This window comes from Labrus bergylta, chromosome 1 (assembly GCF_963930695.1).
Source record: "Labrus bergylta chromosome 1, fLabBer1.1, whole genome shotgun sequence".
NCBI lineage: Eukaryota > Metazoa > Chordata > Actinopteri > Labriformes > Labridae > Labrus > Labrus bergylta.
Window position 1 is genome coordinate 16,489,839 of NC_089195.1, and position 21,102 is coordinate 16,510,940.

A 21,102-nucleotide genomic window follows, 5' to 3' on the forward strand; every position below is an offset into this window, starting at 1 on the left:
CTCTGGTGTGACCACTAGGAGCCGCCAAAGTCAGATTCTTATAAGGGACATATAAGGGTATCAGTCAGAAACTGCAGACATGAATGTTTCTGAAGGACAGACGTCATAATAATGTCACTGCATTCTTTTCACAACATTACTGAACAACTACACACATGAAATGTTATTTTTTATTTATTTTTAAAACTTTGTGAGCAAACAATGTTTCATTAATTATAAGTGTAGACTGATGATGGGCTTTTTGAGACCTTCTTTTAAATAACGTTAAATATATCCAATCTTCCCCTTTTACATTTTCCTGAACAAAAGGTAAGGTCTTTAACCTGCTCTTCAGTAAAGCTTCTAATTCTATACAAATAAAGATTGATTGAAATAAATAATTTCAGCTAGTCAGGTAAATTATTCCAAAGTCGAACTGATCGAGTGAGGTATTAAAGGCATCAGGCTGAAGATCAGATAGAAATGACAGAAGCTGTAACTGTATGTCAAAGATGAAGTATTTGTTGAAACACAGATAAGCAGATTTGGTACACCTTTATTTTATTCATATTAAGCATTTTAAGATTTTTGAAAAAGGACCCTGAGCTGATGTAGTTCAGTTTGGCTACGAAGTGTTTCTGTAGGTGAAAATATTTGTTTTGTAAGTATTTGCCCAGTTTATGTCACAGTAAGAGAGAAGATGATACATTCAGATTGAAATGTTCCTGTGCTTCTTGACACTTTCAGACACCAAAGATAATCATGTGTGTTTGGGACAACTGCGGTGGCAAATGCTCTGCAACAGCTGAATGATGTAGCATGCAGCATATTCAGAAACACTGCAAATCAAAAGCAAATGCAAACTTCAAAAACAGAGCATTGGCTGACACGTGCTGCAAATAAAACAAACATGCTGCAAAAAGCCGAATCGACTGCCTCAACAATCTGTTGCAAATGAGTTAAGTCAAAAACACACATAGATACATAAATACTGCTGAAGCAACAAAACCCCTGCTCGGCGGTCTCATCCCCATTTTTAAATCCAGGGCCGGACTTGTTTTGAATCTCCCGCTGTCTGTGATGCTTTCAGAGTTTTCCGAGTCAGGACGGCCGGCCGGCTCATCCCCTCGCATATAAAAGTTGTTTAATTGAGGGACTAGAGAAAAGAAGAATAACATTCTGTACTCACTGCTTTATTGAATGTCACGTAAGCGTTTCTAGATCACGGTCTTTTCAGGTAAATTTACATGCAGTGTGAAGATACGAGCATAATAAAGCATGCTAACACAACAATGCAGCGCGAGTTGTTTTGGTTTCATGCTGGTGTTCAAGGGCGACATCTGTTAATTCTAAGCATTTGATTAAGAGGTTAATCTACTCAAGTTGCTAATTTAGTCAAATGTACAAGAGAAATCCAGAAAAGAAGATCATACTTTCTTATTAAGTATTGTTGGTGTTAATTCAGTGAAGAAAAACCTTCAAAGCCTAAAAAGCCAGTTAAGGTTCTATGATTGTTATAAAGATGAGCTAACTTCAAGTCTTTTCCTCAACCTCTCAGTCTCTTGAGTTACTGCTCTTAGTCATTGGATACCACACTGATACATTGTTGTCTATGTCACGAGGTTTCTACATGTTCACATAATGAATTAATAAAAGAAACAACATTAACAGTTATGTCCTTAAAACCTTTTCGTACACAATATGAGATTCAGTGCCTCTGCAGACAAGCCACATGTATTGAAATAAAAAATAACAAAAAACATTAATGTTTCAGAAACTGAAAAGAAGAAGAGTGGTTGGTAAAATTCAGTGGTTACTTATTGTAAATAAAAATCAACTCAGACTGTTCCTGATAAATCCAAACCAAACCAAAGAGATCTGGGCCTCGTTTCTGTGGAATCACACAAAGATGTGGAATGACACGCGGCGGCTTCGCTTGTACATCCCTGTGGAGGTTTGGTCGTCCTAGTTGTGGGTTTATTTCTGTGTTTTCCCAGAGCGCCATCAACTGCTTTGTCAGATATTGGATGTGGCAAAGGGTTGATGTAGATCCTGGAGCCGCTGTCTTGCTCCTCTGGCAGGTTTGCAGTTGCGTGTCTGGAATGTGCAGCACCTTTTGAGCAGCAGATGTTTTCATAGATTTGAAAGGGGTCACTAAACTTGGCTGGTATGAGCTCCACTTCTGGTGGATCCTGTTTTGGTTTGTGAGTAAACGAGGGACTCTTGGAGAGTATTTTCGTCGACTGCATCCCCTCTCCAATCTTTGCATGTTTGCTGTCCTCCTGTTGAGAAGTGGGAAAGAGAAAGAAATCAGCACATCAGATTGGGATGAATTCAACAGCTTCTCAAAACTGAATCTTTTCATCAAATAAATATACACACCATCAAGTGATTACTGAAGCATGAATTAATACACTTTCTAAGTTTGACCTATAATAACCTGTTATGATGAATATAAGAACATTCTTTAAGATGCATTTATTAGAAAATTTAAAAAAAACACAGCATTTGTTGAAATGATACGAGCTTCCTCTTAGAGAGATGATGCAGTTTCATTACGTGCATGGAGACCGAACGGGTGCATACAGTCTATAATTGTGCATCGATTGAAGGATATAAATATGAACACCCTCAACTCTCTCACAGTGAAGTTTCCTAAATAGTCCCTGCTGTGTTCACACATCAGCTCACCACAACAAAAAATCCTGCTAAAGTCTTGGTGAAAATGTTGTTTACATGTGTTAAGCACATTTTATTCAAAGGTCTTGTGAGGAATTTACAGTTTGTTGATTTTGGTGCCCCTTGCAGTCAAATCGGTACGTCTTAGCTATTTGCTGATTTGTCCTCAAGCGGCAACCTCCGGTCTTGAAAAATGAAGGAAGTGCAAAATCCTGCAGTTCATCGAGTGTCCGCTTGAGCCTGGCTCCAGGAACAACGGAAGTCACATACACATGACTGGCAAAAAAGCCATTTGTACAGCATAAATAAACATGTTTACAGCCTGGTACAAATAAACGAAATAGGTCTGATTAGTTATTGTCATCACAGGAACACACTGTACGGGGGGTAATTATTTTTAAAACGGCTCTGTAATGTATGTAATGTAACGGGTTGTCAAGAGGCTGAAAACCCGCCTCAGCTAAAGCTCTCAGCCTGTCATTTGGTTGACTGAAAGTTCGGCTGAGGCAGGATTTCCAGGATGGCGGCGGCTGCTAACGATCCTCTGGAGCCCCCTGCAGTAACAGATGGCTGACGTCACTCAGGATTCGTTCATTAATATTTACAGTCTATGATCGTTGTTACGTGCCGTAGTGTTGTGTGTGTGTGTGTGTGTGTGTGTGTGTGTGTGTGTGTGTGTGTGTGTGTGTGTGTGTGTGTGTGTGTGTGTGTGTGTGTGTGTGTGGTTTTGTGTTTTCTCTTTTGTGTGTGCTCCCCAGGTGTTGTTCCTCAGCCTGAGTGTGCCCAGCCACACCTGTGGCTAATTACCAATCAGGAGCCAGACTATAAAGAGCAGGAGAGAGAGGCGGCAGCATAGCCAGTGGGTCATTTTGGCTGCGTGTGTGGTTGATGCCTGATGTCAAGCCAACTTAGTGTGAGCCTTCTGTGGAAAGAGGGATTTTGACTGAGGCCTTATTGTTAGAATTTGTCTTGTTAGTTGTCAACTTATTGTTTAAGATAGATTGGCTTCTCATTTGTTTTGAAAGAAGCTTGTTTTGTGTTTCACATTTTGCTTTAGTTTGTTAATGAATTCATTTTAACTTTGCTTATATTTAGTTCTTATTTATTTTCCCTGGGTTTTAATTTATTGTTACTCCACTCATCCCTTAACCATCTCAGGGAACATAACATCGTCCTTGACCATCCAGCTTTAGGTCAAATGTATCAGTCTTAAGTGCATAAATGCTGCAAAAAATATTTTTTCAAAAAAGCTGATCTGCAGCATGTTGTTTTCGCTTTTCATATGACACCCATCCCCCAGCAGCTATTTCAGGCATCAATGTGACAAAGTAGAAATACTCAGTCTTAATACTGATAGTCTCTTTCACTTCTAGTCACATGAAGAGGCTTCAGTATTAATGTCCATAACCAGCTCAAAACTCCTCAGGAGCTTTAATGCAATCTCCTGTACCATCAATACAACTCATTGTTGTTTTAAAGTATTTCAACCCAAAAAATGCAAAAAAAAATTTGTTTTCAAAATAATAAAAAGGAATAGGCACTACAGTAGCTGACTGTAGGAAACCCCCTGTTAATACATTGACCTCTGAAACCAGGAAAAGAAACTTGATAGCCGCCAACATCACAAGATTCACTATCAAGGCTTTGTGTTTCTTTGCGCAGAGAGCTGTTTCTGACTTCCTGACGTATTCAGCTTTTCTGTCTCATACCTCTCTTCTGCGTACACCGATGAGTCCTGTGCTGTTTGAGCAAACTTGTGGTTGGTGTTTTGATCCTTTTCTCCGTTTCCTCAACCACACAGCCAGGACCAAGATGGTAATCATAACGACACCCCCGACTGTACAGAACAGCACTGTGCCTGACCGGAAACAAGAACTGTTATATAATGTATATTCACAGGTGTTTCCAGCTTATATCAATGTACCAACTCTACATTCTTAAAATCACCTGTGCTGCTGTTTTGTTCTCCTCCAGTAGTGCAGTTAGAGGCTGTAACATCGAATGAATATTTAATTGTATTCATACTTGAAAGGATTAGTATATCGTGACTTCTTCTTCCATACCTGTTGAAATGTTCGTGTCTATTCCAGATGTTTGTTGTGTTGAATTGTAAGTAGTCTGATACGTGTTGAAAAGTCCAGGTTTGACGGTTGTTGTCTCATTGACAACAGCTGAATGAAGAAGAGAAGCAGAAATAAAGTATTTAAAGTAGTAGAGGTGTAAAAGCACACAAAAAAGTAAAGTAAATCTATCAAGAGTTAAGGTTTGAGCAAAAATTATGGAAATTGCAGCACTGATGTCAGCTGAAAGGCAGCACTTATTTTCTATACTAATCAGCATTCAGCATAAGGGCAAAATAATCTCAGCTGTTTTTGTTGCTGCACTCATCGTGCTCCTAGTTGAAAATGTAGACATTTTTAGGAGTGGTTGTTTGAAAAAAGCTAATGTAAAGCGTTTGTATGCGCTTTTGTTTTTGTGTAGGCCTATAAAATAATTGTTAAAGCATTGCACTTTATTAACATACACAATATTTATGTTGAGAACCCCTTGCTGTTGGATGAAGGTACTACTGTACACTGGCTCCCACTTACCTCTTTTTACAGTTAGGTATACTGCAATATATGTATCAAAACCAAGCCTTTTCACTGCACACCAGTATTTCCCCGAGTCTGTCAGCTGGAGCCACCTAAAGGTCACAGTCAAGACCCCATTCCCAGAGTCCTTCAGTGCTATCCTCTCTGACCCCTCACTCCTACCAGACTTCACAGTAACCAGGATATCTTTGCAGGAGTTCTTGCAGAGGTATTTATTATTTGACCATGCATTTCTGTGTGAACAGTTGAACGAGACCTCTCCCCTTTCAAATCCCTCTGCAGTAATGTCTGCTCCCACTTTCCACGTCGCTGTGAAAATACACACACAACAAGAGTTGGAGCATATTTGAGATCTTTAAATACATAGATGGATGTTACTCTTTCCTGCACTTACCATGTAAAAGACAGTAGAACACAAAAATAGTCTTCATGCTGATTGAAAAAGTCCCAGCTCTGGAGTTGTAAACCCTTAATGCTCTGTGTACTCAGAGTCTACTATATCTGTGACAGGGTTGAAATGGTTCATCATGCACTACTGCTGCACACCCTCCCACAAATGAAAAAGCATCTTGAGCTCTCTTCATTATCAACCTTCTTCCTGTGGTTATGACAGTGTGAGAGCGGATGATGGCGTCTATAGAAAGCAGACATTAACCCATGAGACGAGAAACTTGTGGACAAATAATTCTGTCAGATCTTCAGTTTGTGCCCTCCTCTTCACACATGTACACCAATAGGGACCCATTATACGAGGGCTGTACTACTCTGCTGTTAGAGGCTGCTGGCAACAAAGATTGGAGTGAAGACCTGTGTCCTTACTTTGAAAATGTCAGACATTTAGAATTTTTGTTTACTTTTTCAATTTTCCGCTTGCACTTCATGTGGTTACATTTCAAAGACGGACGTGGTGTTGATGAAAACTTTGCTTAATTGTAAGAGATTGTAAGGTGGGGGGGGGGGTTTGTTCCTCTACTGAAAGGCGAAGCGAAAAGAACCGTGTCTTGCACTCCCACTAACTTTCAGTTCTTTCAAGTTCTTGTATTATCATGAGTACAAGTGAATGTCAACCAAAACAAGAATATGAGTTCCATTAGGCCTACATACAATAATACAGACTCATAAATGTTGATGACGCCCAAACTAAAGCCACTTCTCGCCGGTGCCTATTGTTAGAGCAGGGGTGTCCAAAGTGTGGCCCGAGGGCCATTTGCGGCCCTTGAGGGGATTTTTTGCGGCCCGTGACTTCAAATGAAGAATCAGAAGATTTTGGCCCGAGGCCTTGATTAAGATTGACACATTAACTTATTTTCCTTTTTAATGTTAACAAGGGCTGAACAATATTCCTAAAATAGAAAATGTTCAGTAACATGTATGTTGTTGTTTTTCTTTTTAAATCTACAGCTTTTATTATTTTCCACATTTTTTTGTAAACTATGAAAAAAAACGTATGCAAAGTTTTTGCAAACAAGCGGACTGTTGTTTAACCATTTAATGACCTGAGCTAAATGCAGAAAGCTTTTTCAAAAAGATGAACCACGTTACAGGCTTGATTCTGAGAAAAAAACAAATAAAGAAGAAAGAAGAAATCAAAATATTTGATTTCCTTTTATTAAAACAAAGCCTTACTATTTTTTCAACTATATTTTAAAAAACAAAACCTGAGGCCCGCGAGCAATTCTAACACGACAATTTTGGCCCGCAAGAAAAAAAGTTTGGACACCACTGTGTTAGAGGGTTAAGAAAGTTAACTCCTGCTTCCCTTGGTGGTGACCGTCATAGGTCTGTTCTTAATAAGCCTGTGTGCTTCATATTTTCTCTTACTCTAAGAAAAGATTTAAAAAACAGGTGTAGGACTGGAAATTGTACTGGAAATGACTAGTCTAGTTTATCCTCTGCCATTGTTGTTGAAAAATCTTAAATCAGAATTATTAGTCCTGCCCCGTCTTCATTTTGGTTTGTTGGTGGTAAGTGCGGTAAAAGTTTAACTTCTTTCAACAGAAAGTGAAACAAAAATGATGGACACTGAGGAACTGCATTGGTTTCGTATTGAAAATGGGCGCTTCTCCCCTCTCAAGTTCCCTTATGATAAGGGAACTTGAGAGGGGAGGAGAGATATTTTTTCTACTGTTGGACACAGCTAGTCCCTGTTCCCTATTTGCAGTCTGTCTATGAAAGTCCCAGTAGAGCAGTTTTCACACATGTACTCCTGACGAGTTCTACACATTTTCACAGTGTAAAGTTTTCCCTGTCAGACGAATTGACCCTATAAAGACTGGATTCTTTTTGCCTTCATATCAATGCAACATAAAGTTAAACCTTTTCAAAGTACATATTTCCAGCTGTGTTGAAACTTCTTTGCACCTGACTTCTTCTGTAAATGTTTTGGGGGGATGGCAGGAAAAAGTCAGTGTAAACTTCTGCCATTTGCGTTCTCACATGCAACTCCCCAAAATCTGGGACATTTTTAGGACATTTATGCATGTGTGAAACAGCTCATGCTAGCTGTAGACTTATAAGAACAAGCACTATTCTTCATAATTAAAAAAAAAAATTATATATATATATATAATGTTATATATTTCAGGGCTGGAAGACATCAACGGATGTTTAAAATGTTTGAGGATAAAACACACACAGAGAGATGGAGCCTTTTGTTTCACATTTAGTGTTAAAGACATAAAATGAGTCATTATTGAAGGAACAGGTGGCAGACGTGACGTGAGTAAAGCTGTCACCCGTTGTGTTTTCACAGGTGGGCAGATGTGGGCAGATGTGTATAAACCTCAGTGTGTAGAAGTGACACTGACTGTGTTTTTCTGTCATGTTTCTTAATTCTTGTAGACCTCGGCACACGCTCAGTGGAAAGTAAATGATGCAGAGAAGAAAAAAAGAGTGAGTCTTAAAATAGCCGTGGGGACAGTGTGTGTTACGGTCATGGTTTCATTTCATGTCAAACTGATCTTCATGCACAGCACAACTGTTGGGCCAGAGTTAGCTAGAAAGCTCATTTACATCTGTGGTCCCTTTGTATTCAGACGACGTTAGATCTGATGAAGATTAGATATTTTCATATTACTAATGAATTCGCTCATTTCAATATTTGATTTCACCTGCATCAGCATGGGTCCAGTTTGAACATACACGACATGCAGTCTTTGAAAGATAAGAAATCAATCTTCTTAGCAACATTATGAAAGCTTTCAGGACCAAAAACTTGTTGTTAAGGTGACTTCGATACAATATAGTGCAAAGTTTCTAATCATGGTGATGGTAACACGTGTGTGTAACGCCCTCTGCAGGTTGAATACTGTAACTATAAGTGTCTCCATCTCTAACAGCAGTAGAAGCACGATCTGATGTTGGAAAGTCCATAAATGGTTTCTGTTTGTGAGGTATTATGATTCATATCATGTTAAATTCATGAGAATATGTGATATCAAAACCTAAGAATTATGTGAAATGTATTGTTAATAAACATGTGTATTTCTAATTTATGTTGGCACATCAAAATGTTCATCAAAACAATGTAAATATATAATTCCTATTTCATAAACAGAAAATCTGCACCTGAACTAATGGAAATACATATACCAATTCCCACTCTTTATTCCATATTGTCATTTTACTCTAACTATAAAATTATCATTAAATATTAGGGCTGCCAAACAATAAACATTTTTAATCATGATTAATTGCAACATTTCAATAGTTAATTATAATGAATCACATTTTAAATGAAATGTAATTATTTTCGTAAAAAAAGAAATGTGTGAGGCTTTTATTTAGAATTTTTGTACTGTCTTAAATACTGTCTTTGTACTTAACTTCCTGTTTGAATTCAACCCTGCTATTATTGTGAAATAATGTATGGACCTTCAGGTAGATTGATGTGATGACATTAACTTAACCACGGAAAAAGAAACTCGTTACGCATCAAAACCCAAACTAAACATCTCTAAGGAACGGTAACAAAGGTAAATGTTTGATGACAGAGGTCGATATGATTTTGGACTCGTCAGCTGAGCTGTCGGAGAGTTTGTTAAAGTGAAATGAGACATTCAAAGATGCAGCATTGTCGTTCTTTTCCATCACTGTGACGGCTTCACACTGCATAAATTTTAAATAATACAGCGATAAATTTGATGTGGAAGATGTAATACAATAAAGTATTAACCCTGTCAATGCACAAAATTAGATATCCATTGGAGACTGTGTGCTTGAGTCGAAATACATTCAGCCTATTTCCTTTATTTTTTCATTCAAACCACAGAGAAAAAGGTGAGGTTAACCCTCAGATTGGATAAAGATTCAATTTCAATTCAATTCAATTTATTTTGTATAGCGTCAACTCATAACAAGTGTTATCTCAAGACACTTTACTAAAAGCAGGTAAAATACCTTACTCTTTGTCTGTTAACATTACAAAGGAGCAGGTAAAAAGACCTTACTCATTGTTATGTTACAAAAAGCAGGTAAAAGACCTTACTTATTGCTATATTACAAAGATGAAACCCTTCTTAATCCAGACTTTTAGGATCAAGTGCCTCGTCGATGGAAGCGTAAGGAGGAGCATCCTGAGCGCCGGAGTCTGGATCTAAAGACTCCAGCCTCACTACAGCATGAGTCGAGGTAACACCTACATTTTCCTCAAAATGGTCAGCCTGTAAATAAACAGAGAGAACAATAAAGACCTGTTTAATAAGAAGTATTCTTCAATTGATAAAGTAATAATAAGAGATGGACACTAATCAAAATTCAAGCTGACAATCATGGTCGCTCACCTCACTCTTACTTGCTTCGGTTCTTTTCTTATCTCCTGAAACAAGCAACAGGATTAAAATTAATGTCTGAATCTGAAGTAAGGATCAAACTGTGGAGCAAAAGTAAAGCACTGTGTGTCTCTGTGTGTGTGTCTCCCTACCTCTGTTTGTCCGGCAGTTTCCATAGAATATAACGGGGATAACGGCACATACTAGAAGAGCCAGGCTCACAGAAACAATGATGACCACTGTGGTATCTACAGACAACAGAGCCAGACATATATGCTTCAGCTACAACATGTCAGTTACAACAACATCCTTCACAGTTTGACTTTAATCCTCCAACTTTCACATTTCTCTGATTTCCAAATAATAATTAGTGAATAGTGGTCCCTGCATTGTAGAGGTAAGCGTGCAATGACATGTTTATACATTTCTTGTGTACCCACTTCCTCTCAACATGCCATTTACAGTACTTTAATAAATCCTTCTTTATCAGTGCACTCAGATATTGGATTGTGATGCATTCTGCTGAGTTATGGTGGAGAGAAAGAAAGCATCACATTATTTGTTCTGTTTGAGGAGGTTGTTATTCTGTTCTGAAATAGCAACTCAGTTAACCCCTCAGCACCATTGACAATGTGTCCTCTGAGGATTTGAAAAACTAAATAATGATGATGATGATGAATGTATTCAGTACACCTGGTCAAGGCAGAGTGATACACATTGGCAAAAGTTCCAGTGAGGATGTGCAATATATCGCCACTCATTCAATGCCTCTTCTCCAATAAGACTGCTAATCAGTCAGTCAGAACTGCCAGTTACTGTTGAAATTAAATATACCAACATGTTCTTAAATTAGTTTAACCTGCACACTGGATACACATAATTAGCTTCCAGATCAATAGCCTAAAGTAACTTTATGCCCCTCGCATGTTTTATTATCAAGCTTATAGTTGCAATATTGAAAACAGTTTTTTATGTGTTGGGGAATGCTTCAGGTGAGCAGCATCTTAACTGTGGTGTACCTTTGAGTTTGGTTGCTTCTGGTTGGTCAGTCTTTGCCTCTGTAAAGGAGACGATGGATGCTGCTGGTGAAGGTTCAGTGCTGGATGGAAATCTGCCTTGGGGAAGACTTTCTGATTCCGTCAACAGCGTGGTGATTGAGGGAGAAGATCCAGGAGAAACAGTGGAAGCTTTGAGAGGAAATGAATGAGGATGACTGACAGAAAATAGTGTTTGTTGTGTATTTCTATGTGTGTTCATGTAACAATTTATGGTCTTAATGTATAGTGTATACAGCGCATGTAATAATTTCAGAATTCACACAAAACAAAGCCCGTCGGCTAGCTCCTAAACCGTTCTGGAAGTCTGGGTTCATTTCACAGTCCAACACCAGATTTCTATTATGATTTAATATTTGTGTTTGTAAGTTACAGTAATTACATACTTGTGTGAAATGATGCTCACAGTAGTGATTGTGTCGTGTTTATAATATGTAGTTGTTCCTTTCCTTTTTAAAACTTTGATTATTTTAATAATTAATGAATTGTCGTTTCATCAGATAATTGACCATTGGTCTTGGTCCAGGGCCGAAAGGAGGTTGTACTCCTATTATCAGGTTATCAAACATTATCAGCCAAGATTATCGTACCAAAATAAAAATGCAGTTTTTGTCCTGGCCCTCCTCAGTGCACCAGCTCTTTAGCCTTACAGGGTTTCTGAAGGGGTTGAGTTTGCTCAACCAGTCAACATGTGCTTTGAGAACTAATAGAAGCTCTATGATCATCTCACAAGGGGTCCTATGGGGTATACGTCCATTGCCCATTGCTACAACTCATCTGTCCTTATATGACCAGAAGCGAAAGCTTTGTCATCAGCCTCAGTGCAAAGTAAAACATCCCAAAAGGTTGTTGGCCTCCCACAAGTATTGGATCACTATTAGCATTGTCCCTCCTTCTTTTTGTGATTTCCATGGAGAGAATTGCAGCCAGTGGGAGGAGAGTGTTTGGTTTTGGGGATCTCAGAATTGCACTTCTGCTTTTGGTATATAATGTGGTTCTGTTAGCTATCAAACTGTGACGTAAAGCCTACTGTAGTTGGCACTGGGGTGGTTTGAAGCCAAACGTGAGGTGATTGGAATGATAGTCAACACCTCAAGGTCTGAGGACTGAAGCGAATGTTCCCTTCAGTTGAGAATTGAGTAACTGCCCCAGGGGAAGGAAATAGAATACCTTGGGGTCTTGTTCAAGGTGAGGGTAAAATTAATCAAGAAACCATCTGATTTGCAGCATCAGTTGTAATGCGGACAGTGTTCCAGATAATCTTGGTAAAGAGGTGACCCAAAAGGCAAGATTGACGTGTTGTTTTACCAGTCAACCTATGTTCCAACCCCCAACTATAGCATGATCTTTTGTTGGCTGGGCTCAGCCAGCTGAGGGGAGCTTGGAGTGGAGCCCCTGCTTTGCTGCATCCGGAGGAGCTAGTTGAGGTGGTTCAGGCATCTGAGAAGGATGCGTCATGGTCTCTTTGGAACTATTCCTGGCACCTCCAACAAGGGTGAGATCCCATTGAGGGATTATGTATCCAATTTGGCCAAGAAATACCTGAAATAATAAGGAGCTGGAACAAAATTGCTGCGGGAGATGGACATCTGGGGGCCAAAAATGGAATGGATGGATGGATGGAGGTTGTAAGCTTAAAGATAACTTTTAACACATCCAGCAGTTAATGAAGCAGCATTAGTTTGAATCTAGTTCTGGCCAACTGAAGAAAACAAGTCCAGTATAAACTCTCTTTTCATTCTGGTTTTCTCTATCAACTCCTGAGGGCAGCAGCTGTCTATTACAAATGGGTAAAACTCTATCAGGTTCAGCAGAAAATGGCTCACTGTATCCATTTGTCCTGAGGAAGTAGTGTTCAGTGGGTTTTCAGAGATTTACTAAACATCTGTCTGCTGCAACGGAAAATTACATTAACAAGACTATAGGAGTGACCGATTCTTCACGTAAAGCTCCACAAAGCTGAGAGAAGCTGCTGATACAGGTGATATTGATTCATCACTTTGCCATGCCAAGGACCCCCAAAGACCCCTTCAAAGTCACCTTTCACATTGTCAAATTCAATTAAATAAATAAAAACTAATTCAAATAGTTGTTCAAATAATTGTTCTCATACTGTTATTCTATTAATTTTAATGTGAAATATTTATCATTGACAGTTGATATATCTTTTTTTTATGCTCGTGATTTCACTATATTTGGTTGTAGCATTTCACATTTTGGTTTATCTTACATAAACCATGTGTTTATTTCATTAATTCAGCATTTTTCCTTCATTTAAAAAACTAGAAACAAAAAATAAACACAATGTGAAACAATGGCTTCTGTGTACAGCCAATAACACTCAAGTTGTGTCTTATTCCCTCAATTAACAGACCTTCTAGCCTCCATTAACTATTAGAAATTTTTTTTTTAAAAAAACTACATCTAAATGCAAAAAGCAGACCATTAACTTTTAAACATTGCTCATATGTTGTTATTCTGTCCGTACATAGCAAATCAGTTAACCCCAGATTCCAAAAGTTTCAGGATCTGTTGGAAACCACCAACACAACTCAAGATATCTGCTGTATTGGTAAGAGCAGTTTTACCCTCAGAAAACACCTTTAGAAATATAACTCACTGATAAATCTAAACTTTCAGCAATCCTTTTTAGACATTAATTCATAAACCAATGTAAGGTTGAGATTCCTTCAGTCATATTTTGCATTTTAATTACATGAATTGTACCTTTTACAATAAAAACATACTGTGTCTGTTTTAAAACGTAAATAATCAACACTTACCTGAGAAGCAGTAAAACATGATGACATAAAGAATCTTCATTTTTCATCTAAAACAAACCGAATAGAAGAATTGTGTCCTATAACACCAGACAAATGTTGGTCTTCACCACATTACACGTATCATTTAGTCCTCTAAAGATCGTGCCTTTAATATCTGGAGTGTGATGTAAGTAAAAGGTTGCAGAAGCTTTCTTCAGCTCATCTGACCAGTAAATGGGAATGAATCTGTTTTGACTCTAGCTACATTTCTTTGAACAGAGAACGTACAATACTGTATTCTGTATCGACTCCTGTGACAGTGAAGGCTACAAACTCTTCAGTGTTTATGCACATTGTTGGAGCTCTCGTGAACGGTCTTTGGGTGCATCTATAGCTCATGAAGCTGGAAGGCACAAAACTCAAGTGAGCGGTCTGCTGACTGTGTCACGGGTATCAGAGGACATCCTCAGGGCTGTGTCCTTAATCAAGATTAACAAATGAAACACTCCTTATTCACTCTCCAAGCTAAAATTTACTATTAGATCATATTGCTTTATCGGTCAGCTCGACCCGATTGTTGAGTAACCACCAGTCGAGAAGCCGCCATGGGAGCTTTAGGCTATATGGCTATGCAGACTGGGCCATTTGTGTCAGTGTGCCTCAGACATTTTTACGCCCATTACTTTGCTGTATAAGCTGCTTTGTTCTAACACTACTTTAGCGCACAGTATATGAAGATTTTAGAAGGAGACTGTTCATTGATTGGATATTGTGTCTGAGTGGACATGCAAAAATTGGGGTTATTGTCCAAACACAGCAGAAACTCAGAGGGAAGAGGGGGGAATGATGTGTTTCCTTTTACTATTATGGTTGATTATTGTTTAGAATAAAATTATGAGGACTTATGAATTATGAAGACTGTTGCTACGAGGAAGGTGCCTGTCCAGAGGCTTTAATGCTGTATGTGGATCCTTGGCTTGGCAGAGTTTGTGAACCTCTGAGCTGAACAACTGTGGCTCTAGATATTTATCTCCTCATCTAACTTTTGAAAAAAAAAAAAAGAGAAAAAGACGTTAATTACCAAAATGTTGAGCATTTCTGCAGCACTCCAGCCAATCTATAGTTCACCACAGAGAGAACAAATGGAAACATTCAAGAGTTTATTAAGGTTTAGAGGGATTTGATAACACAGTACATTACTATATAAAGATGGAGAAAGTAAATGTAAAGAAATAGCAGAAACTCACCCGTAAAGGAGAGTTGACCTTTCGCCAAAAGCTCATTTTTGTATACATTTTGAAACATTTTCCTATGATTGAAACAAAGTCATTCTCTAAATCGCTTCAGTCCGAGTTCTCCAAGCCTTACTGACTCCAGTGTTGGGGGTGGCATTAGGAGAAACACAATGAGGAACAGTAAGGCACAACACTTGATTATGTTAAGCACCAGTTTAATTGTATAATTGCAATTATGGTCACTCACACAAACATAAAACCTTTCTGCAAATCAGAAGAATAGTAGAAGTGTCTCAACACCGAAATCTTTGCATCCATCAGTGCACAATTTAGAAGTGCTTCTTCTGAACTCTGTAAACCTTTAAACAAACAAACGGCTCCCACATGGTAGTGCACTTACAGCATTCCTTTATATATAATAAAACATCTATTTCATCAAAATAAAAGCTTTTGGATATTTACAATAAAGCCTGTACAATCCTGCGGTCATTTACAGGAAGCATTTCCCAAAGGAAGTTTTTTGACAATGGTTGAGGGCATACACGCAGGAAAATCTGTCCCATGAGTCTCAGTATTGTCCGATGTGTGATTAGAAAACGCACATGAATGTCCATGTGATGCTTTGAAACAAGGACAGTGGGCAGCACTGGTGATCATTTGAAAGTCTTGGAGTCCTGTTGGTCTCATTTAAGATCTTGGGAGGACTTGAGCGATGGTGTCGCGGGCGCTCTGACTGAGCCTTTCAGGAAACTTCACCTCGTATTCCACTATCAGGTCCCCTCGTCGATCGGGGCGTTTGGGATGAGGCAGCCCCTCCCCACTGATGTGTCGCTTCATCCCCGGATGCACGATATCTGTTGCGGTCACAGTTACAGTTCTGCCCTCCAGCGTGGGTGCGTTGATTGAGCAGCCACACAAGGCCTGATGGGAGAAGAGAGGAAATATGGATTAGTATCTGGAATTCAAGTGTTAATTTCATTGCATTTAAGATTTTCATCTGATCATTCTTTGATTCATCTTCAACCTGTTTTACAGTGTTTACTGATCAATAAGGGCCTCAAATGTCAAAGGAAATGCTTTCTTAACTTACGTCTCTAAGGGAGATCTTTGCTGTGTAAACGATGTCAGAGCCGTCACGTTTGAATATTGGATGTGGCTTGTCTTTCAACACGAAGACCACATCTGCTGGAATGTTTGTGGGCCTCTCGTCTCCCTCTTTGGGGAACGTGATTTTCGTGCCCTCTTTCCACCCTTTCTTAATCTGGACCTCCAGGATTTTATCCTCTGTCCTCACGGTGCGCCTGTCGGGGTTCAGCCTTTTACGTGAGATCTTCATTTTCTTGGTGCAACCCGACAGAACTTCTTCCAAGGTCACCTGTAGATCGTGAACCACAGGGGGGTCCTGTTGCTTCTTTACAACGCTACTGTTCATGCCCATTCCTCCCATACCAGAGCTGAAGGAGCGAGGGAACCCGCCCATTCCAGCGCTGCCCATCCCAAAGTGGGCAAAAGGGTCATCAGTGTCCATGTCCTCTTCCATGCCTCCATTGCGGGCCCCAAAGAACTGTCCGAAGGGGTTACGTCCCCCAAAGAACTCTTCAAAGATGACATGAGGGTCGCCCTGGAAGCTGTAGCTGAAGGTGCCGGGGCCACCAGAACCACCTGGGGGGCCTCCGCCTTTTAGACCTGAGTGAGGGAAACAATCCATTAATACATTCATCTCTTAAAAAGACTGACTTTTTGGTGGTTTATTTCTTCAAAGTTCTGCTAAACTGTGAAAGAGAGAAAAGTGTCATTTAATAAGGTTGAACCTGGTGCTAGTGTTGCAGTACTGGAAATCGGTCTGTGGACCACTTTTTTGAAGGTCTTGGTCTCGTCTCAGAATCGAAAGCATTGCTCATTCTTGTCTCGGTCTCAGACTGACCGGACTCTGGATTTTAGATCAAGACCACCACTGCGCGGCTATTTTTTTCACGTCACTGCTCTGATTAGAAGGAAAACGTCTCTTTCTAAAATAACAAATAACTTAAATTCATTTGTAATTTGATTTGTAGTCCTTGCTCATGGCCGCAACCTTTCCGGTGTTACGGTCTAAGTGAGTGACACGCCGCCACAATAACTGAAATTACATAATACTACAATTTAAATGTACTTAAAAACATGTTCTTAAAAGTAAAGGTTTCAAAGTATGTATGGTATAAAGTAGGAAATATTTATTATATATTCACAAATGTACGGTCGTTTTCTTGTCATGGTTTCTTAACCTCCACACATAAGCCCTATACTTTCAGGGTTTTTCCTGGCTCAGAATGGGCCTTTGGGGGGTGACTATATGCACTGTAGTAAATGTTCTACCCGCGTATGACAGTACAGTCTACGAGTCTGTATTACCTTATTTGACAGAAATCTGTGCGTTTCCTGTTACTTCTGACCATTTTATAAATAATATTATCATCATGCTTAAGTTACTAAAACCCCAATCTGGTCAAGAATGTTTTTTTTATTGCAACAGTGAAAAAGGGGAGGAGAGGGATTTTGAGGTAGAGGGGTGTAATGAGATTGGGAGAGGGGAGGTCACATCCTGCCAGTGCATTTCACCCTTTTCCTATGATGGCTGCTCGTTTCCTTTAAATTGCGTTTTCGTTTTACATACACATTTGTTTAAGTCACAGATCATTTGGATCATTTGATCAGATCAGGAACTTGAGAAATAATAAAAACACATTTGCTGGCTATTTGCTGTTTGACAGTCTGTGTCATTAAGTTATTGATTGTTGATAAAAGAAGACACGGTGGAAGTGAACGGAGAAAAGTTGAACGTGGGTTCCCGACTCGGTCCATACGGATAGCGGATCGACCGTGTTCACTGTGAGTCAACAGGTGCGCGCGGTGGTTGGCATTCCGGTGTGTGTGCGTGTGCGTTTGCAGCCATGTATGTTGATGTCTCGTCTCAGCGTGCCCCCACGATGACCCGTCTGCAGACAGCAGAGGAGCAGGGACAAGTAGCCGCAGCTACATCATACGCGGTTTAGTATAGTTTTAACATGACTGTTGGGATAAATATTTACCACCATGATGAGTGGTTTGCTCTGTGAAATTAACTCACCAAACTGCTAGAAGTCAGAGACGTTGTATTTAAGTTTATGTTCTGCTTGCTCAACAGTCGTTTGATATATTGATATTGCCAAAGAATTCTCTATGCAGGAAAAACCCTGCCTTTGTGTGTGGAGGTTCAAGCTTTCAGGTCCAAGAGATAAGATGAGGACTGATAGTGAATGTGTGAAAACCGGTTTTGACTGGTTACTGCAAACACTGAGTCTGACCCTTGACATTGTCACACCAATGTGTGTTTTAATACGTTGTTCATTAAACTAAATATTTACTTTCTTTTTGCTATTTAGGAGTTGATTGTTGACAGTAAATCAACTCGAATTGTTCCTTTATTCGTCTTTGTTGTAAACTACAGTATCTCACAGACTTGTGGTCTAAATTGTTTTTTTATTTTTAATAGAGTTACGCGTTCATGTTTTTATACGTTCTAACTCTGCAAACATACTGTGAAGTAAAGCCGTGAGCCAGAATCACAGTATAGATTCGAAGGTGCCGGGCGGCTGAGAAGTAAAGATGACTTTAAAACATTATTCATGTCCCATTTGATGACAGCACAGATTAGGATCTGTTAGTGTGCATAGAGATTGCTGACCGAATAACGAAAAACAAGATGTGCACACGCAAATAAGTCAACCCAAAACAAAACAACAGGTACAACATTATAAGAGTATCCCAAGAGATGTTTTTTCACTCCTCTTTACCTTCACTGTGTTCACACACCACCATGAAAAATGCGGCACAAACCTACAAAATGTTACTGCAGCACCTGTTGTGGTGGTTGAGCGGTCTGCTGAGATATTACAAATCATTTACTTTTATGTCAAACTGATTCATCAAAGTAACAACCAGTATGAATGCATATGTAAGATATCATTTAATACACATATACATTATGTATATGTATTATATATTAAGTTTCAAAACATCAACTTAAAAAAAAAGTTTCAAAACATATTTTTTAAATGCATTAGACCCAAAATACCTCGATGTGCATACCACATCCAGAATTTAGACCCACAATCCTTTGCACATGCCACAGACACACAACAAATAAATATTTCCAAATGTCTCTGGCAAACTAAAAAAAAAAAAACATTTCCCCATAACACCAATATTTCCATCAATTTTCATTTTTTTTACCACTGAATGCATAAGCAAGAGGGTAAATGTTGAATGTAATGACAGAATAACTTAATATGTCCCATCTTTATGCATAACTAATGCACAGTATGTCCTTGGTAAGAGCAGCTGCAGAATCAATGAGTGAAAATAAAAAACAAGGGAATTAAAAAAAAAAAAACATGTGTGTCCACTGTGTAAACACCACTTCACGTTTTATTGCGTTGTCATTAAAATAATAATTAATTATTTTTTTAAATAATCTAAATAATTATTAATTATTTTTTAAATAATTATTAAGTATTGCAATTGTTTAAGTAAAGTTTTAATTTAATATACTTAAAGTGGGAACACAAAATTATATTGACGCTGCTAAACCCTGGAATGTTTATCTAAATGATGTTATTGCCATGGTAACACGCACCTCAGGTCAACATGTCTGTCACTCATCTATCGCCTATTATCTTTCCTTCAGTTACCATGGTTACTAAACAGGTAAGACGAATAAGGGTAAAGTATTTCACTGGACTTACAGTGCAGTAACACCTCCCCACCTGTCATGTTTCCACGCATCAAGAGAACACGGACTTCAGTGACAACACCATTCAGACATCCAAACTCGCTGTACCCTGGTCCCCCCTCCCCCCTCCCTCCGCCCTCCACCCTCCACCCCTCCACTCAGATTCGTTCTCCTTTATATAAGAGTCACCCACTGTTTTCAAGTAGAAACGTGTTGTCTACTGTCTGTCAGTAAATCCTCCCCTGGCTGAGAGACAAGCCGCAGCTGAAGGGCAGAGAGGAGAGGAGGGGAGCAGGGAGCGCCATGACACGCAGGGGAAACATTAAAGACTGTTTACTGCCATTCGTGGCACCTTTTTCTCACTCAAATCACAGTGAACACCTGACGACGCTTAGCCAGACTGTCCCACTCGTGTAAATGACGACACGCTGAACATATTCACGAGTTAAACCTTACCTTCTTCGCCAAAACGATCGTAGATATCCTTTTTCTTTGGGTCACTCAAAACGTCGTAGGCTTCAGCGATTTCTTTGAACTTCTCCTCGGCTCCCGGTGATTTGTTTTTGTCGGGGTGATACCGCAGAGCCTGCTTACGGTAGGCTTTCTTTATGTCATCCTCCGACGCTCCTCTCTTAATTCCCAAAATGTCGTAGTAGTCTTTACCCATCTTCACCATCAAGCGGCCTGTTTAGTGAATGTTGAAAGATGTTTTGGTTACAGCCTGTGGGTCTCCGTGTCTAGTCAGAGTCTGACCTGCTGCCCCCTGAAGATTCCCTTTTTAAGGAGTGAAGAAACTTCCAGAGTTTTCCACAACCAGCCCGAACAAACTCAACTGTGTTGCCAGTTAAGCGAAGACACGCCCATTAAGTCACGTCACGTCACCTCACGTCACGCTGCCTTCATTCCCTATCGGGAATTTCTCTACAAGGTAACATACCATGCCTTTTCTGTCGTCCAAAACTCATCATAGCTATAAATGCACAACAAAAACAACACGGATCATGCACTTTTTTTTTCAAACAAACATGTAATCCGATAAATATATATGTTATACATTAAAAAACACTTCCGCATCTATAAATTCAAATGCGCCTTTTGAGGTGTGTGACATAGCAGACTTGATTAGAAGCAATATGCGATGAATGATAATCCACAAAAAGACACTGCCCGAAAAATAATTGTTGTGCCAGCTTTATAGGCTTTTTACAAAATAAAAAGGAACGTCTTCCACATTAAAGCTATCATACCAAATGAAACTGCAGATCGACTGCTGACAGGA

General features: G+C 39.2%; 2 protein-coding genes across 2 annotated transcripts; both read right to left on the minus strand.

Annotated features, from left to right (window-relative positions):
* Positions 1-519: 519 nt before the first annotated feature.
* LOC109978043 (CMRF35-like molecule 1) lies at positions 520-6,137 on the minus strand. The gene is made up of 6 exons (XM_065955161.1): positions 5,647-6,137; positions 5,250-5,561; positions 4,722-4,829; positions 4,606-4,647; positions 4,368-4,516; positions 520-2,261 (listed from the first exon to the last, which is right to left on the minus strand). Exons 1-6 carry the CDS (start codon positions 5,681-5,683, stop codon positions 1,818-1,820), a joined length of 1,092 nt encoding a protein of 363 aa, XP_065811233.1. The 5' UTR covers positions 5,684-6,137; the 3' UTR covers positions 520-1,817.
* Positions 6,138-14,985: 8,848 nt separating this feature from the next.
* dnajb1b (DnaJ heat shock protein family (Hsp40) member B1b) lies at positions 14,986-20,690 on the minus strand. The gene is made up of 3 exons (XM_020656010.3): positions 20,280-20,690; positions 16,164-16,759; positions 14,986-15,994 (listed from the first exon to the last, which is right to left on the minus strand). The coding sequence occupies exons 1-3, from the start codon at positions 20,497-20,499 to the stop codon at positions 15,761-15,763; spliced, it is 1,050 nt and encodes a 349-aa protein (XP_020511666.2). The 5' UTR covers positions 20,500-20,690; the 3' UTR covers positions 14,986-15,760.
* Between the last annotated feature and the right edge of the window lie 412 nt (positions 20,691-21,102).